This window comes from Rattus norvegicus, chromosome 2 (genome assembly GCF_021556685.1).
Source record: "Rattus norvegicus strain SHRSP/BbbUtx chromosome 2, alternate assembly SHRSP_T2T, whole genome shotgun sequence".
NCBI lineage: Eukaryota > Metazoa > Chordata > Mammalia > Rodentia > Muridae > Rattus > Rattus norvegicus.
The window spans coordinates 88,394,854-88,413,641 of NC_141535.1; the positions used below are offsets into that span (position 1 = coordinate 88,394,854).

Genomic DNA, 18,788 nt, shown 5'->3' on the forward strand with positions numbered 1-18,788 from the left:
GTTAGGCAAGAGTCCACTAAATATTGAAGTTTTTCAGCCTGAGAAAGTTTTATTTTCTAAGTAAGTGGGAGCCAGGGCCATGTTGAGTCACATAATGTTAAACAAAAGAAACACAGAGGCACTCTGCTAGCAGGCTCAGGTCACCTGCTGGGAAAAGTGCAGGCTGATTCTAGCCATAGAGAGCTAAAAAATGGAGGTTGCCTGCTTCCTTAACACATGTTGATTAGAGTACAATTTATTAAAAAGACTTGTTTATTTGTTTTTAAATAGACTTGTATACAGAGTTTGTCTAAATCACCTGGGGGAGTTTTGTCCACGATTTGGAACTAGGTAGAAATAAATAGTCTGGCAATGTACCCAAATTGATCATTTCAGATGATCTTTTAGACAAGTTCTTAGATTTGTTTTGCAAGTATCTTATGGAGAAATTTTCCATATACGTTCATAAGAGAAATTACTCTGGAATTTACTCTCTCGATTTTTGGGAGGAGAACATTTTGCAGTTTGGGTATCATGGTAACTGTAGCCTCATAAAATGAATTTGGCAATGTTCCTTCTGTTTCTATTTTGTGGAATAATTTGAGGAGGATTGACATTAACTCTTGTTTGAAAGTCTAGTAAAATTCTGTGCTTAAAAAAAAAAAGAAATAAATAGTCTGTAGTACCAGGCAGAATGAATATAGGCATATATTATAGAAGTTATTAATAAATAAAAGTTTGATGCTCCAGGTAGAGAGCTTAACAGATAGATGGTAACATTTTTGGTTTACAGAATTCTTAGATTCTCTCTAATGTGGGCTCCATGGGAACTTTCGGTTAAAATCCTGGTTTGACAAGTTGCCTGCCTCTTATTGACAGGTATTAATAGAAGTGTGATTTGAGACAGGCCACCAGTTGGGCAAACTTCAAACTCTGCCATCTCCATGTATAATGTCAAAACAGTTTTCAGAACTTCAACTCCTTTTTCATCTTTGCTTACAGTAACAAACTTCTTTCTCCTGAGCTGGTTCCACTCCCTGTTAGCAGCTTTCCTCAGCAGATAGCCCATGGATCTGGCATCTTAAACATCTTGGAGTCTCCAAGGCAGCTTATTTCAATGTCTTAGATCCACACATGATCCTCCAAAGGGCTGGATTCTCTAGCTCTACGCTCTGTAACACTCAGGTTGTTCCATTCCACTGCCTCAGCTGTTCTTGGTGATCATCCCATGGTACTGGCATCTCAAATACACTGAGGTCTTTCATTGCAACTAGGCTTCACCAGTAACCTCTCACAGACTCTCCTCATGGTGCCAACCTTATCTCCTCTGCATGACCCCTTCAGTCCTGGGCCATCAATTGCAACTGAGGGTACACCTTCACAAATGGCTTTCCATGGCCTCTCACAGTGCCCAGTCTCAGCTACTCTTCATGGCCCCTTCATGCTTTCAAAACCAGTACCACCAGGGTGACTCTTACACATTACCAAGTACAGCTACAGCATGAGGTACAACCTTAACTTGAAAGACCCCAGCTTAGCAGCAGTAACGCCATTTTGCAAGGCTGTACTTAAGATGACTGGTTCAGGGAAAGGTTAGAACACTGAGTACACAGCGGCTGCCAAGCAAGATATGTTTGGTTGAAGGCCTGGCAACAGGACGACTTCGGTTGAGCACCTGACAATGAAAAAAAGCCCCAGGAGAGGTCCCACACCCTGGTGGGGGGCCGAGTCAGTCGTTATGTTCCAAGAAGGTAGCTAAGAAACTTGCCCCCGGGCTGAACCCTTGGGGGGCCGAGTCAGCCGTTATGTTTCAGGAAGGTAGCTAGGAAACTTGCCCCCGGGCTAAACCCTTGCCATATTAGAATCCACCAATTATATCCCTGTAACCATGCATCTGCTTCTGTATGCTTGCTTCTGCTCCCCAAAATCCTATAAAAGCCCATCCTTGGTTCCGTGGGGCACGCCAGTCCCCCGAGTGACTGAAGCGCCCGCAGGTGCCTGTGCCTGTGTATCCCGACAATAAACCAAATCCTCTTGCTGATTGCATCCTGTGGTGTCTCGGTCTGGTCTTTGGAGTTGGAGGATCTCCATCCCGAGGGAAAGTTCTCCCTGAGAGCTTTTCAAACTATCTCAGGAACACAGATTCTTTGTGCTCTCAGAAAACACTTTCCAGAAGATTTCACCTCAGTGATGCTGATTTCTTTCTTAGCTCCAGCTAATCAGGATCAATTGTACCAGTAGCCTCCTTCTCCTCTTGAATAAAAAGCCAGAGACACATGGCTGAAGCTGCTGAGTTCTGCTGCTTGCAGGAGTAGGAGAATGGTCCCCTCGTTCTATTACATTATCACTTGCTTCCTCCTTTCTAATTCCTTCACTACCTAAGCTTGGCTGTCCTGGATCTTTCTCTGTAGATTGACCTTTAATTTAGAGATCTGTATTCCTGTCTCTTGGGATTAAAGGTGTGTACCAACACAGCTGGATTTAAATTTTTCTTCATGTAGAACTTGCTCTGTTCTAGGCTGGCCTTGAACTCAGGGATCTGTTTGTCTTTGCCTCCTAGGATTAAAGGTTTGTACTACATTGTCTGGAGCTAACTTAGCTGGGTGGGATCTTGTCCCAAGGAAAGTATGTCCTTAATGTAATTTAATATCCTTGAACACAGGATTCAGCTCCATTTCACTTCCTGGTGTCCCTTTAGTACACGACCTATATATTTGTTTTGTTTTTTGGTTTTTTTTCCATTTTTCAACTTCCCCTTTTTCATTAAAATCTCTTCATAATAGTGAATTTTAGTAACTACACAACAGAAGTTACACCAGGCTGTTTTGAGAATTCCTTTTTCAAAGCAATTAATCTAAATCTCTTCACCTTGACCTCAGGCACACTCTTTGGACAATGGCAAAAAGCAGTCACATCCTTCACTCCCCCCCCCAAATACCACAAAAAGTTTTTCTTCACTGAACCATTTTGGGCCAGGTCCAAACAGTTCAAATTACCTGAATGGCATAATGACAGGTATTTTTATGAATGTATTTAGCTGCTACTTTGATCACGATTGATGATCCTACATATGAATAGTACACTTGGAGAAAGGCATCTGTAATCTTTGAGACATCAGAAAATTTAACATCCAGAACATTCTCAAACATGGTCACATTCTCCTTTTTCCCAATGATTAACAGCACAACCCCAGTTAGAGAAATAAAACAAAGAACACCCAACTTCATCAAACTGGTAACCGTTTGAAATCTAGCCACTGTGAGCATTGAGAATTCCAAATAGCCATAAAAGAGCTAAAGCCAGGCATTTCTTTGGTAGCTCCAGAGCTGGGCATCAGAAGAGAAAGGTTGAATTAGGTAACTAGCTACTAGTAGGCACTGAGCACGAATGCCTAGAAAATGAGCAAAACGTTTAATCCAGAGACTGAGGAAAGCAAGAGATCTTTTGAGTAAATGGTAAGATTCTGCACTCACAGGAAAGGTAGTTGCCAGCTCTGCAAGACAGAAAACCGACATTCTGTTTATCAGGCCCCAGTCTGCTCAAATACTGAGAGAAACAGGATGTTCAGTGAGGAAAATTTCAAAACAGAGACACAAATCCCTGTCTCTGTCGTGGTGAAAGACCACTGGGGTGGGGAAGACCCCCACTCAAATCTCAAGATGATGTAACCCCCCAAAAACTCACGAGAAACCAGTCTTGTTGTAATAAACAAGAGGTGTATTTGAGGAACCAGAGCTCTGGGGACGACACGTATCTCAAACAAAAGACAGAGGAGTCGACCCCAATCCCAATTAGGGGAAGGTATTTATAGGGAAAATTACATAGGTAGTTGGCAACAGTTACACAAAGCAATTTCATTGGTTTGTAACTTGGGCTCAGTCCAACTCTAGGCCACCCTGCTTCTGGGGCAAGCTGACCCTAATTCTCGTTTTTCTCAGGACTGTTGAGTCAGGTCTTATCGAGGCCAGATGGTTTGTGGTGGCTATAGCCAGGCTACATCCCCAAAACATGTTATGTTATTCTTTGCTGTGAGGTGCACTTGTCCTCACAGCAGGGCCAGTGGGGGATAGTTTAAAATCTTTATTCTCTCAGTGGCACTAAGTAAGAGGATATTTCCAAGGAAGAATCCTACTGCTCTCAAGAGTTGAATGTTTCTTAGCCTTTACCTCTTTCAAATCTTAAAAAATTGAGGTTTTTCTTTACTATGGTTCTCTATCAATTCCTGCAAAATCCTGCCAAATAGGGTATTGCCTTGTTTAAGCCATCTATTCCGTATAAGAGAATTTTAAGTCTGGACTTAATTTTGATTTGAAAACAAATTAACTTTTGAATTATTGCAGTTTTATTTCTTCTTTAAAAGACTGCAGCTAACATATTTCCTATTAATAATACTTAAACCATCAAATATACCAATGACCAAGTTACTAGATGCCAATCAGGAGAAGTATTTTCAGTAGTTCTGAAAGACGCCTTTGGAGGCAAAATAGTCTTATTTGTTTGCTGGACTAACAGCAATATATAAAAGGTAATTGGTGGGAAAGAAACAGGAGTTTTCAAGTATGAGAAATGGGAAGGATCAGGTGATGTCTTATCTCAATTACTTCACCTAAACAAGAAAAAAACTTGTGTAAGGAAAACCATAACTTTTTGTATAAGGCAGTACAAAGGGCAGCAAGATATGCTGTAAAAGGTTCATGATGCAGCTGTGTTTCTACATTTCTTTCACTTGTCCCTGTTAGGAACAATGCAATTCATCTTAACTCCCTGAATTTATTTCCTGAAATTCTGAGTGCATTTTTCTACAAACTAAATATTATGACAGCTTCCCTACTTTCCCTCATTTGATATACATGACTGAGTGAAGAACCTTCACCATTCTAATGTGACTTGGTTAGCAGAAGAGTTTCTGCCAAGCAAAACAGAATTGTTCAGCAGTGAAACTCTTGGTCATTTAAGATTGTTTTTCTCTAGAATTTAGAATGCAGTATTGAAGGGGTGAATTAAAATGTGAAAGAAGAACTCTGAGGAGAACAGTTACTGCTATAATATCATTATGTAACCATGAACTATTACTTCATGCATTTATACCTAGACAATGTCTTATAACTGAATTAGATATTGTTTACTTTAAATTCAAATGGCTAAATATTTGAACTTTATCTTGTCCTTTAGCCATCGTTATTAATATGCTGTTATATCATTTCCCAAAAATCAATCCTCATTTCTTATAGTTATTAGTGCACATTACTTATACTCATCAATGGAATTCTGTAGTTGATGTCTATATGCAGGTGAGGGCTGGGACAACATTAAGGCAGGGACAGAGTTTTTGTAAGATGGGAGATAGGAAAAGAGAGAAGAACCAAAATGGAGGCAGAGAGGGATGACCCAGATCTGTGTGGCCTTAAGTGGCCATAGATAGTTATGAATATTTCTTAAGGGATGGATTTTTATAGGAAAATTTTTCTTACCTAGGGAGAAAGTTTATATCATTATTAATTGGTTGTGAGTTTATTATGTGGATGTTTTGTGGATTGAGAATTTAAGATATAAGTCTGGTTGCTAAATTACAAGCTTACTGAGTTTAGATTTTAATGGTTTACAGGGAGTTGTGACTATAACCACAGGGGGCGGATGCTGGGAATATGAGCAGAGTCCACAGCAAGAGAGTTGCAGGAGGGTGGCTGCAGCCTGGCTCAGAGAGTAGTCAGTGGCAGCATGCGCTGGCTAGTTGACATGGGTTGAAATGCTCTGCTCTTTAAGATGAAAATACCCTGCAGATGCCATGTAGCCCAACGGAGCCAGTACTTACATGAGACGGTAGATTCAATTTTTAATATTACTGTAACAGAGTTCAATTGTGATAGTTTGACACATGAATGTACCATGCTGAAAAGCTCTCAGGGAGAACTTTCCCTCGGGATGGAGACCCTCCAACTCCAAAGACCAGACCGAGACACCACAGGATGCAATCAGCAAGAGGATTTGGTTTATTGTCGGGATACACAGGCACAGGCACCTGCGGGCGCTTCAGTCACTCGGGGGACTGGCGTGCCCCACGGAACCAAGGATGGGCTTTTATAGGATTTTGGGGAGCAGAAGCAAGCATACAGAAGCAGATGCATGGTTACAGGGATATAATTGGTGGATTCTAATATGGCAAGGGTTTAGCCCGGGGGCAAGTTTCCTAGCTACCTTCCTGAAACATAATGGCTGACTCGGCCCCCCAAGGGTTCAGCCCGGGGGCAAGTTTCTTAGCTACCTTCTTGGAACATAACAACTGACTCGGCCCCCCACCAGGGTGTGGGACCTCTCCCGGGGCTTTTTTTTCATTGTCAGGTGCTCAACCGAAGTCGTCCTGTTGCCAGGCCTTCAACCAAACACATCCTGCTTGGCAGCCGCTGTGTACTCAGTGTTCTAACCTTTCCCTGAACCAGTCATCTTAAGTACAGCCTTGCAAAATGGCGTTACTGCTGTTAAGCTGGGGTCTTTCATTCCCCCATTTTTTTTTGTTAACTTTGAGTGAAATCTTTCACTCGACTTGGTCAAGAAATTTCTGTCTGGTGGGGGCTTATTTCCCCACTGACTCTAGGCCACAAAAGGGCTAGGAGGAGCCACGTAGGAGTTATAACTTTAAGGTGTTTGGAGTGCGCTGAATTCTCCATGTCTGGGGTGTAGTGTTGTGATTAGTCAATTCCTCAGACCGGACTGCCTTGACGTGTGGTGCGTGGATCTAAGGAGGACGGTGTAGGGTCCTTTCCACCGTGGCTCGAGATTCTTGGTCTGGTATCTGCGCACCCACACGGTGTCTCCAATCTGGAACGGGTGTGGCACCACCGGATGCTCAAGCTTGTCCTGGTAAGCAGCGGCCAAAGGTCTCCAGACGTCTCTCTGCACAATCTGTAGGGCCTGTAAATGGGCCCTCAGAGAAGGGCTGTCAGCAAAATCAGCAATGTTTGAATCAAAGAAATGGACAAATGGGGGTGGTGTTCTATATATTATTTCAAAAGGAGTTAGACCATGGGGGCCCGGGGTATTCCAGGCCCGATATAGAACTAGGGGAAGGAGGGCCACCCAATCCTTTGAGCCAGTTGCAAGCGTAAGTTTGGATAAAGTCTCCTTAATTGTTCTATTTATGTGTTCTACCTGACCTGAACTCTGGGGTCTATAGGCACAATGTAATTTCTAATCAATCCCCAGCAATTTGGCCACCAACTGACTTACTTGGGAGACGAAAGCGGGCCCGTTGTCTGACCCCAACGCTTGAGGCATGTCATACCTGGGAAAGATTTCCTCGAGGAGCTTCTTGGTGACTATTTTTGTAGTCTCGTGTTTTGTGGGGAAGGCTTCGACCCATCCTGAGAAGGTGTCTACAAACACTAGGAGATACTTGTATCCATATATATCTGGTTTAATTTTAGTAAAATCAATTTCTCAATGGATGTCGGGATGGTGTCCCCTAGGACGAACTCCTTGTCCAATCATGGTCCTTCCTGGGTTAACCTGAGCGCATGCTTTGTAACTCTCAGTCACCTTTTGTATCGCTTTGTCCCAATTCAAAAAAAAAAAAACACAGATTTATCTCTTCCCGATCTAGTAAGGTTTTCATCTTCTTAAACCCCAAATGGGTTAATTTATGTAAAAAGGAGATCAATTCAAAAGTCCTTTGTAGACCCACTGTTTTAGTTGAGGGTGGTAGATGGCCCCCATTTTTTTAGGAGCTCTATGTCCTCATGGGCATAAACCCAACTGGTTTGTCCCACTGGTGGGGGCGTGGGTTGGTCTGGGCTATTTAAGGGCAAGATTTGTTTGCTCATGGCCGCTTCTCGCGCCGTGGCATCGGCCAGCCGGTTTCTTCGTGCCTCTGGGTTGTGCCCTTTCTGGTGTCCTGGACAATGTATAATACTCAGTCTTTTGGGCAAGAATAGGGCTTCTAAGAGGGCCAGAATTTTAGCCATATCTTTACCCTCAGATGTGAGCAGCCCCCGCCTCTGGTAGATCTCCCCGTGGATGTGTGCCGTGGCAAAGGCATAACGGCTGTCTGTATATATATATTTAGCCTCTTACCTTTTGTCATCTTGAGCGCCTGAGTCAAGGCGATGAGTTCAGCCCGTTGTGCGGAGGTACCAGCAGGCAGGGCTTTCGCCCAAATCACTTTGTCCTCCGTAGTGACCGCAGCTCTAGCCTTTCGCTCTCCCTCTGCCAAGAAGCTGTTGTCATCCGTGTACCATGTGTGGTCAGCATTCTGAAGAGGCTGGTCCGATAGGTCCGGCCTGGTTCCATGTACTTCTGCGAGGATTTGTAGGCAGTCATGCTGTTCTGTCTCCTCTGGTAGAGGAAGCAAGGTGGCAGGATTGAGGGCGACTATGGGCCCAAACTGAACCCGTTCTGCATCCAGTAACAAGGCTTGGTGTGAGAATTAGAGAGCCAGCGGTCTGGGGGCTGCTTTACCAAGGCCTCCACTGCGTGGGGTGCTAGGATGGTGAGTGGCTGTCCCAAAGTCAATTTTCCAGCATCCTTGATCAGGACAGCAATAGCAGCCACCATCCTTAGGCACGGTGGCCAGCCGGAGGCCACAGGGTCCAATTTCTTAGACAGGTAGGCCACAGGGCGTTTCCAGGGTCCCAACCTTTGTGTTAGGACCCCTTTAGCATACCCCTGTTTCTCATCGATGAACAGTTACTGAGCAAATTGTAAGGGTTTGGAACAGTCGGATGAATATCTTCTATCCTCTTGTTGACCTTTCTCAAGTCTTGTATTGGCCTATAAGCTCCAGTGCCTGGTTTCTTAACAGGCAGAAGAGGCGTATTCCAAGGCGACCGGCAGGGGACTAGGATGCCTTGATCTAGAAGCCTCGTAATGTGAAGCCTTATACCTTGATAAGCTTTATGTGACAGGGGGTATTGTTTTATGGAGACTGGAGTTGTAGTGGCCTTTAACTGTATAATTAAGGGGGGCTGTTGGAACGCCAACCCCATCCCACCAGTCTCTGCCCAAGCCAGTGGAAAATTCGTGACCCAAGTGTCTATTTCTAGGGATTGTGGCTTGTCCTGTCCCGGTTCATATAGTCTATATTCATCCTCTAGTTGTAGGGTTAGAACTTGAAGGGGATTTCCATGGGGGCCAGTTATTTGGGCCCCTCCTTCCTCAAAATGAATTTAGTTTGGTGAGCAGGTCACGGCCCAGCAGAGCGTACGGGCAGTCCGGAACATGTAAGAAGGAATGGGTCACCTTACCGGTAGCCAGCTGAACCCGGTGGTCCGTAGTCCATCGGTATTGTTTCTCACCAGTAGCTCTTTGTACCCAGGCCGTCCGGTCGCTGAGTTGTCCTGAAGCTTGGGTGAGGACTGAATGCTGGGCTCCTGTGTCTACCAGGAAAGTAACCGGCTGCCCCCCAACTTAAGCGTTACCCTGGGCTCAGGGGGGGGCTCCTGGCCCTGACCTCCCTAATCTTTATCTAGAGCCAAGAGGGAGGTTCGTGGTCGAGGCTTTCGGGGTCCGCCAGGCTTCTTGGAGCACTCTCTGGCCAAGTGTCCTTTTTCTTTGTAATAGGCACATTGATCTTTATCCAGCTTTAGCCCCTTTCGAGCTCCCCCCCTATCTCCCTTCCTTTTTTGGCCCTGAACTACGGCGGCCAAGATTCGACTCAATTTTTTGTTTTTTTGTTTTTTTTATCTCTCTCTTATTAAAAATCTTTTCAGCTTCTTTAAGTAAATCCTGTAATGTATAGCCCTGCAAATTTTCTAACCTCTGTAACTTAGTCCTGATATCTGGAGCAGCCTGCCAGATGAAGGACATAGAGACACTCGTCATTTGTCCTGGGTCATCTGGGTCATAGGGAGTGTACATACGGTAGGCCTCCTTAAGTCTCTCTAGAAAGGCAGAGGGAGTTTCCCCTGCTTCCTGTAATACCTGTTTTACCTGAGCCAAATTAGTAGGGCGTCGTATAGCCCCTCGGAGACCCGCTAGAAGCAACTGGCGATAAAGGCGTAGGTGTCCCTTACCTTCAGCTGTATTAAAATCCCAGTTTGGTCCTCAGGCAGCTGGGTGGGATGCCCATCATCTCCCAGAACACGCTTTCTGGCCTCTAGGAACACTCTTTGTTTGTTTTTTTTTTTTTTTTCTGAGGTTAAGAGGGCCTGTAAGAGCTGTTGGCAGTCATCCCAACCAAGTAGGCTGGTGGGTAAGTAAAACAGATTCTATTAGGTCGGTGAGTGCCACCGGATCTTTGGAGAAAGAAGGGTTGTGTTGTTTCCAATTGTAAATGTCAGCTGCTGAAAACGGCCAGTATTGGGTCTGGCCACCGGTTCCCTGTCTAAGTGGGAAAGCCTTGGAGGTTGAATCTGGCATCACCTCCCGCTTATTGCGCAATCTCCCTGCGACAGGGGAGAAACCCTTATCAGACTGTGGCCCGGCAACTGATCTGGCCGGCGGCTCTGCCTCCTCCATTTCAGCCGGGCCTGTCAGAGAGAAGATCTATGAGAGGGGAGTTTGGGTCTGCCGGGAGGACAGGTTTCTTAGAAGGCTCTGATTTCACAAAGGTAGAGAGAGGAAGATGTGGCCGGCGGACCGGGTGGGGCTGAGCGGACAGGCTGGGGGTTGAGGGGAGGCCAATTCGGGTCCACGAAGGGTTCCGCCCGGGGGGGGGTTTAAGGCGAGACTCTCTCAAGTGATAATATAAGAAACCTGGTCAGGATGTCCGTGGACGACCCGATCTTTAACCTGTAAAATAATGATCTTATTAAATGTGCCATTCACTGGCCATCCCGCTCCGAAAGTGGGCCACTCGGATGTGCAGAGAGTCTGCCATTTTCCTTTTTTTTAACCTCGACGGACTGGTTGTGTGTCCGGTCGTGGACGTCTTTCTAATGATCAAGAGTGAGACTTAGGGGCATTGTTAGGGACTGTCCCATGTTAGTTCTAAGGAAGATTAGAACACAGAGAAAACAAACAACACCAACAGTCAAACAAACAACAGACAGGCGTGCTGCACGGCTTTGGTACCAAACTGAAAGCAAAAAGTCAGATGGAGGTGGCAAAGGTCCGGGGCCCTCTGAAAGCCAAAAATACAGACAGAGGTGCCGTTAGTCCGGATCCTTCTCCTCTAACCAGAGTCCCAGATTGGGCCCCGAAAAGTCGGGCCCTTAACACCCTTGGAACGTCTTCCAGGGCTGCGGGGCGAGAAGTCCGAGCTCGTCAGCTCCTTCTTCGTCCCGCCCAAATTCCAAACAACCTGGCTGAGCGCTCACAGAACAGACCTGGCTGAGCGCTCACAGAACAGACCTGGCTGAGTGCTCACAGAACCTGGCTGAGCGCTCACAGAACAGACCTGGCTGAGCGCTCACAGAACAGACCCGGCTGAGCGCTCACAGAACAGACCCGGCTGAGCGCTCACAGAACAGACCCGGCTGAGCGCTCACAGAACAGACCCGGCTGAGCACTCACAGAACAGACAGAATAAGGCAGAACGAGACAAAATCAGACAGACAGACAGACGCCGGCCGGCTTACCTCCCAGTGGGTGGTCGGTGGTCCCTGGGTGGAGGATCTCCTTTCCCGGCCAATACACCAAATGAAAAGCTCTCAGGGAGAACTTTCCCTCGGGATGGAGACCCTCCAAATCCAAAGACCAGACCGAGACACCACAGGATGCAATCAGCAAGAGGATTTGGTTTATTGTCGGGATACACAGGCACAGGCACCTGCGGGCGCTTCAGTCACTCGGGGGACTGGCGTGCCCCACGGAACCAAGGATGGGCTTTTATAGGATTTTGGGGAGCAGAAGCAAGCATACAGAAGCAGATGCATGGTTACAGGGATATAATTGGTGGATTCTAATATGGCAAGGGTTTAGCCCGGGGGCAAGTTTCCTAGCTACCTTCCTGAAACATAACGGCTGACTCGGCCCCCCAAGGGTTCAGCCCGGGGGCAAGTTTCTTAGCTACCTTCTTGGAACATAACGACTGACTCGGCCCCCCACCAGGGTGTGGGACCTCTCCCGGGGCTTTTTTTTCATTGTCAGGTGCTCAACCGAAGTCGTCCTGTTGCCAGGCCTTCAACCAAACACATCCTGCTTGGCAGCCGCTGTGTACTCAGTGTTCTAACCTTTCCCTGAACCAGTCATCTTAAGTACAGCCTTGCAAAATGGCGTTACTGCTGCTAAGCTGGGGTCTTTCAATGCCTTTGTCAACAGAGAGGGCCTCTGTGGTATGCCTTTGAGGTGATTTCTGAGCTCTTTGTAACTTGAGCACAGTGAGAAAGATATGAAATACTAACAGTGAAAATATAATTTTTTGAGAGGTAGGACTAAAAGCATAAAATAACTCCACAGGATGGGGTCAGGTTGAGTGAGCATGATACTCCAAAGTCCCACCTCTTCTGTTCTAGGGACTTTTTATTCATCAAAATATATGGATATGGAGTACTTTTAGAAGGGGTTATCATTTTAGGCTGTGGCAGATGATTCACTGGTTTTGGAGCAGGTTTGTATAATCCTTGAGATGGTCCAGAACTATTCTCTAATGTGTTTTCTTGAGTGTTGAATTCTCAGATTAATGTCTATGTGGCTTATAGTCTTCTGTGTGTGGCTTTATTTTTCTACTTTTGAGAGACCCCGGCTTAGCAACAGTAACGCCATTTTACAAGGCTGTACTTAGATGACTGGTTCAGGGAAGGGTCAAAACACTGAGAACACTGCGGCTGCCAAACAGGATGTTTGTAGTTGAGTGCCTGACAACAAAAGAAAGAAATGTAAAGCCCTGGGAGAGGTCCCACACCCTAGTGGAGGGCCAAGTCAGCCATTATGTTCCAGGAAGGCGGCCAGGGAACTTGCCCTTTGGCTGAACCCTCGCCTCATTAGAATCCACCAATTATGTCCCTGTAACCATGCATCTGCTTCTGTATGCTTGCTTCTGCTCCCCAGAACCCTATAAAAAAACCCGTCCCTGGTTCCGCGGGGCGCGCCAGTCCCTCGAGTAGACTGAAGCGCCCACAAGAGCCTGTGTATCCTGAAAGTAAACCCTCTTGCTGATTGCATCCGGTGGTCTCGGTCTGGTCAATGGGCTTGAGGGTCTCCTTCCTGAGAAAAAGTTCTACTTTTCATTTGGGGTCTCATCTGGAATCCGGAGATCCTCCACCCAGGAGCCACCGACTACCCACCGGGAGGTAAGCCGGCTGGCATCTGTCTTGTCCTGTCTTGTCCTGTAAACGATCGATCAATAGGCTCAGATCTGAGGACTGGTTAGAGGAGAGGGATCCGGACCAACGGCGCCTTTCGAATGGGACCCTTAGTGCCTCCGTTTGGGCGGGCCAGAGAAGGAGCTGATGAGCTCGGACTTCTCCCCCGCAGCCCTGGAAGAAGTTCCAAGGGTGTGTGGAGCCCGATTTTTCGGAGCTCAGCTCGTATTGGAAGGATATGTGGTTTTGGTTGGAGGAGAGGGAACCGGACCCTCGGCGCCTCCGTCTGACTTTTTGTTTTCGGTTTGACACCGAAGCCGCGCGGCGCATCTGTCTGTTACTTGTTTGACTGTTGGAATTGTTTGTCTACAGGTTAAAGATCAGGTCTTCCACAAGGGACCACATGGACACCCTGACCAGGTGCCCTATATTGTCACTTGGGAGAGTCTTGCATTTGCCCCCCCCCGCCCCCCGTATCGTCTACCTACAGGCTGGGCTGAGGAGGTGGAAGCAGAGCTGCCTGCCAGACCAGTTGCCGGGCCGCAGCCTGAGGCGGTTTCTTCCCCTGAGGCTGGGAGGCTCCGGGGCCCGCGTGAGGTGGCGACGGACTCCACCTCCCAGGCTTTCCCGTTTACACAAGGGGCCGGTGGCCAGACCCAATACTGGCCGTTCTCAGCGGCCGACATTTATAACTGGAAACAGCATGACTCCCCCCCCCCCCTTTTTCCAAGGATCTGATGGCCCTTAACGATTTAATAGAATCTGTTTTAATGCTATTTGCCCTGTTCGGCAGATCCGTATCTTCTGGACTCTTGTTTTCTTGCCATCCAATTTGAGATGCTTGTTAGTAACTGTTACAGGTCTTCTTTACCACTGAGGAAAGATAGAATCCTACTAAAGGCCAGAAAAAAAAAGTTCCAGACACGGATGAAAGGCCCTCACTTCTGCCTGTTGGATTCAATACGCCTAAAGGTAGGGAGTGCTCCAGGTCTGCCCCCAGGCTCCAAGGGTGGGTCTCTGAGGGGTTAGAAAATGCCCCACCAATCTGGCTAAGATAAAGAAAAGATATGAAGAGAAAGTTACAGAAATTTAAGTTAGAGAGCTAAAGAGAGATAAAAGACAAGAGAGGAACATATACTGGCCACAGTAGTTAGGGAACCTAAGAAGACAGTACTTGACAACAGAAGAGAATTCCTGGCTAAAAATCAGTGTGCCTAATACAAAGAAAAAGGACACTGGGTCAGGGATTGCCCCAGAAAGAACAAGAGGGGCCACTGGAGAGCCTCTTGGTCCTAGAGTGCTGGCTATGCGCAGAGATAAAAGGGAAGCCCGCCCAGTTATTTTATGGATACAGAGACCCAACACTCTGTGTTCCTATGCCCCAGTGTCAGTATCCAAAGACCTTGGGTACAGGGGACTACTGGCAACAAGCAATACTTATGGACTACCCGAAGAACAGTGGACCTTGGCGTGGGCCAGGTAACCCACTAGTTCATAGTCATCCCTGACTGCCCCATCCCTTGCTCATGAGAAATTTGCTCTCCAAAATGGCTTGTGTGGGCTGAAATGGCTGGGTGAGGCCATGTGTATACATATCTGCAGACTGTGTATGTGGAGCTTAAGACCTGTCTCAGTGCACCAGTACCTGATGCTGGGAGATGTATGGCTTAGTGCCATTCTGCCTGGAACACACCGTTCCTGCCAGCTGGGCACTAACAATTATCACCCAATCCAGGACTTAAACTGTGATAGAGTGGCTGATGTTTTGCCTCTGAATAGAACGTCCCAAAAGATGGGACCACTGGTCAGCTGCCATGGACTAGATTCTCCACCGGTTGGGGGCAATCTGATCACCTTGCTGCCTAATCCTGACCTGGAGCCACCATAACATGAGTATCAAGTACTGACAGCCAATGGGTGGCAAAAAAGACCTCTGCAACTGGCTGATTTATCCCTGCTAAAGGCCGAGGCTACCTTGTCTACCGATGAGAACAGTTCTCTTCCTAAAATTCAGAGATAAGTGCATGCTACAATGAAGGACAACACAAATGTCATCTGGAATGGACAAACCTATACCCCCCAGCACATCAGCGCCACAGATGTCTTACCATCTCTTGGATGCCCTGATGAAGCCAACAACTGTGAGTATTATTCATTGCCCAGGACATCAGGAAGGAAGAGATTCAGTGACATGGGGCAGTAACAAAGCAGATAAAGTGGCTCGGGAAATGGCTATACAGGAGCCTATCCTGGTTACAGGCCTACAAGAGACAGCCACTGGGAACTGGGATTGGACTAAGGGATGGCCTCACTTAGAATGTACAACAGAAGAAAAGGCCCAAATTGCTTAAAAAAAAGACAATGACACACTTGAGGAAAAACTATATTCCTCAGAGAACAAACAAAAGACTCACTTTGCCAAATACAGAAATGGACTCACTTAGATAAGAAGCTTGTCCAAGTAGTTAAGGTGTATATAAAAGACTTTAAGATTCTAGCCAGAGAGACAATAAAAAATATAAGATATGTCAGTAAGTAAATGCTTAGCAAACAAACAGGGCAAAGAGACCTAGAGAGTTTAATAAAAAGTCGAAGTAAACTATGCTGAGAAAAGTATGATCACAAGTATCTCCTAGTGTTTGTAGATACCTTTCCAGGAATAGATAAAAGCTTTCCTCACTAAGCAAGAGACGGCCTCGATAGTCATCCAGAAGATACTAGAAGAAATCTTCCCCTGATTTGGAATGCCCAAGGTAATCTGGTCAGACAATGGCCCTACTTTCATTGCCAAGGTAAGCCAGAGTGTGGCCAAGTATTTAGAGGTCGATTAAAAATTACATTGTATCTACAGACCTCAAAGTTCAAGACAGAGTAAATAGATAAAGCTCTAAAAGAGACCCTGACCAAATTAACCATGGAGACTGGCACAGACTGGGTGATACTCCTTCCCTCTCGCTCTCTTCAGAGCAAGAAATCTCCCTTCTAGATTCAGCCTAACCCCCTTTGAGATCTTATATGGGGCCTCAGCTCCTCTGACTGTATTAGATGATGTTACTGAACCAACATGTTATAGTAATAAGGATTTGTATTCCAGGCTAAAAGACCTACAGGTGATACAGAAAAAAATCTGCTCACAGCTGACAACAGCCTATACCCCGGGGACCCCCGAGACATCTCATCAGTTCCAGGTCGGAGACTGCAGCTACATACAGCGACATGGAGCCCAGACACTCAAGCCTCGCTAGAAAGGACCGTACCTGGTGCTGCTGACCACCCTGACAGCCATCAAGTCTCAGCCCTCACCAGCTGTATACTAGCTGTTGGGGCTGAGAGCTGGGACCTAGAGGGACACTCAGATCTTCAAAGCTCCCTAGACTTGCACATCAGACATCAGAGACGTGACTGGGAAGTTGCTATAATGCTCACTTGAAGAGTGTGCTTTAGAAACAAGAATTTCATGTTTGCCCTGGGTTCCATCGAGATAGATATAGACATAGGCTTGATTTCTATTACAAATGATATAACATTACATATGTTAGTACTCCTAACACTTCTTGAGACTGTGCCTCAGGGATCACAATCTATATAAGTTTAGAAGTTCTAAAAGACAGTTATGACCTTGGTGTATAGGTTCAGATAGTGTCCAGATTAGAATCTTGATGCTAAAGACTTAATAAGACAAAAAAAAAAAGAGTTGAGAATTACTTAAGGCTATCTAGGTGCTACAAGGACAGCACAAGGACATCTGCTGTTGCCCTACAATACAAGGCTTATGGAGAATTCAGACCTGCCATTGACTCAGATATAAAAAGAGTAAAAAAGACTTTTTAGATGACCTCCAAGAATACCTAACCTCCCTCTCAGAGGTAGTCCTTCAGAATAAGAAAAGATTAGACCTGATATTCCTTAAAGAAAGAGTCTGTGTGCTACACTTAAAGAAGCTATACAGATCAGACAGGAATAATAAGAGATAATATGGCTAAGCTCCGAGAACGCTTAGCCCAGAGATAAAAGTTGTTTGATTCCCAACAAGGGTGGTTTGAGGGGTGGTTTAACTGATCCCCTTGGTTTGCTACCCTCCTGTCTACCCTGATGGGACCCCTACTTATTCTCCTAATTCTCCTATTTGGACCCTGTATCCTTAACAGGCTGGTACAGTTCATGAGGGATAGACTTTCAGTCATTCAGACTCTCGTACTGACACAACAGTACCATAGGCTGAGACAACAAGAAACAAAGATCTCTTAACCAAGTTAAGTGAAAGATTTCACTCAAAGTTAGCAGAAAAAAAATGAGGAAATGAGAGACCCTAGCTTAGCAACAGTAACACCATTTTACAAGGCTGTACTTAGATGACTGGTTCAGGGAAGGGTCAAAACACTGAGAACACTGCGGCTGCCAAACAGGATGTTTGTAGTTGAGTGCCTGACAACAAAAGAAAGAAATGTAAAGCCCTGGGAGAGGTCCCACACCCTAGTGGAGGGCCAAGTCAGCCATTATGTTCCAGGAAGGCGGCCAGGGAACTTGCCCCTGGGCTGAACCCTCACCTCCTTAGAATCCACCAATTATGTCCCTGTAACCACGCATCTGCTTCTGTATGCTTGCTTCTGCTCCCCAGAACCCTATAAAAAAACCCGTCCCTGGTTCCGCGGGGCGCGCCAGTCCCTCGAGTTGACTGAAGCGCCCACAGGTGCCTGTGTATCCTGAAAGTAAACCCTCTTGCTGATTGTATCTCTCTGAGAACTTTTCACTTTGTCTGTTCTTGAGTGACATGTACTTGAAAATCTTTATAAGAAGCTGAGGCACAGGAAATCTCATCCCCAGTAACTGCTAACAATACAAACACATATTATCTCTATTAGGGATCACGATTTCTCACTTTAAATTATCTAGCTGACACTGTACTTGAATCTTGTTCCAGAATTGATCTGAAAACCTGATATGATAGTAGGAGTTTAATATCATCTTGGTAAGAAGAATGCAATTGATTTAGGATTTTGATTGACAAAATTTGAAGAATAGGACTAGAAAAAACATAAAGACGGACCCTGGGAAGATAAGCAACCAAGACATCTGATATCAAACTATATAACATGAGTCCTGTGATTCAGATAGTTGCTCAATTTTCTGGACATTACCAATTAAATTTTATCTAGAATTTCTGAATAATCATGATTTTTAAACATAAAACATCATTCTTCTTCAAGAAAGAGACACAGTCTTAATGCTCAGTAAATTGTGTTGATGTTTTCCTTAGGAATGGTTTTTAGAGAGCAACACTTTGTCTCAGCAACAGTGAGGGTTGTTTAGGGATTTCCATGGATTCCCTTGGCCAACAGCTCAATTGAAAGCAACTGAATGTTGCCACTCGTGGCTTCACCTGGCATCAAGAGACAGTCAAATTCATGTGAAAGATTTTCCTTTCTTTTATTGTTTCTTAACTCTATCGATCTCCATTACATTCTTATACCTTTTTATATTATACATCCTTGATGGTTCATTTATAGTTTTCTTTTTTCAGTTAAAGTTTATAAATAATTTTATTAATAAAATAAGGTTTCAATATAAACAAAGGAATCCTTATCTTAAACACTGGGACGCCATACTAGCAGTATTTTCTATAAATTTAAATTT

General features: G+C 45.5%; 1 protein-coding gene and 1 pseudogene across 15 annotated transcripts; one reads left to right on the forward strand and one right to left on the reverse strand.

Annotated features, from left to right (window-relative positions):
* Positions 1-2,966: 2,966 nt before the first annotated feature.
* Positions 2,967-5,155, reverse strand: Slc7a13-ps2 (solute carrier family 7 member 13, pseudogene 2; annotated as a pseudogene).
* Positions 5,156-12,744: 7,589 nt separating this feature from the next.
* On the forward strand, positions 12,745-17,885 carry LOC147996152 (uncharacterized). Of its 15 annotated transcripts, none has more exons than XR_015671241.1 (4): positions 12,933-13,142; positions 13,527-14,126; positions 15,118-15,295; positions 16,249-17,885. XR_015671241.1 is itself a non-coding variant. In XM_087636478.1 (3 exons), exons 1-3 carry the CDS (start codon positions 13,036-13,038, stop codon positions 16,582-16,584), a joined length of 555 nt encoding a protein of 184 aa, XP_087492604.1. In that variant the 5' UTR covers positions 12,933-13,035; the 3' UTR covers positions 16,585-17,885. The 15 variants fall into 15 exon arrangements, 1 of the variants encoding a protein (XP_087492604.1); XR_015671245.1 differs by having other exon boundaries at positions 15,169-15,295; XR_015671247.1 differs by having other exon boundaries at positions 14,003-14,126; positions 15,169-15,295.
* The last annotated feature ends 903 nt before the right edge of the window (positions 17,886-18,788 follow it).

Coding starts and splice junctions, on each gene's coding strand:
- LOC147996152 (XM_087636478.1), top strand. CDS start 13,036: ATGGGCTTGAGGGTCTCCTTCCTGAGAAAAAGTTCTACTTTTCATTTG. Junction 13,143..14,014: donor CACCGACTACCCACCGGGAG/GTAAGCCGGCTG, acceptor TAACTGTTACAG/GTCTTCTTTACCACTGAGGA. Junction 14,127..16,248: donor TGGATTCAATACGCCTAAAG/GTAGGGAGTGCT, acceptor TTTGTATTCCAG/GCTAAAAGACCTACAGGTGA.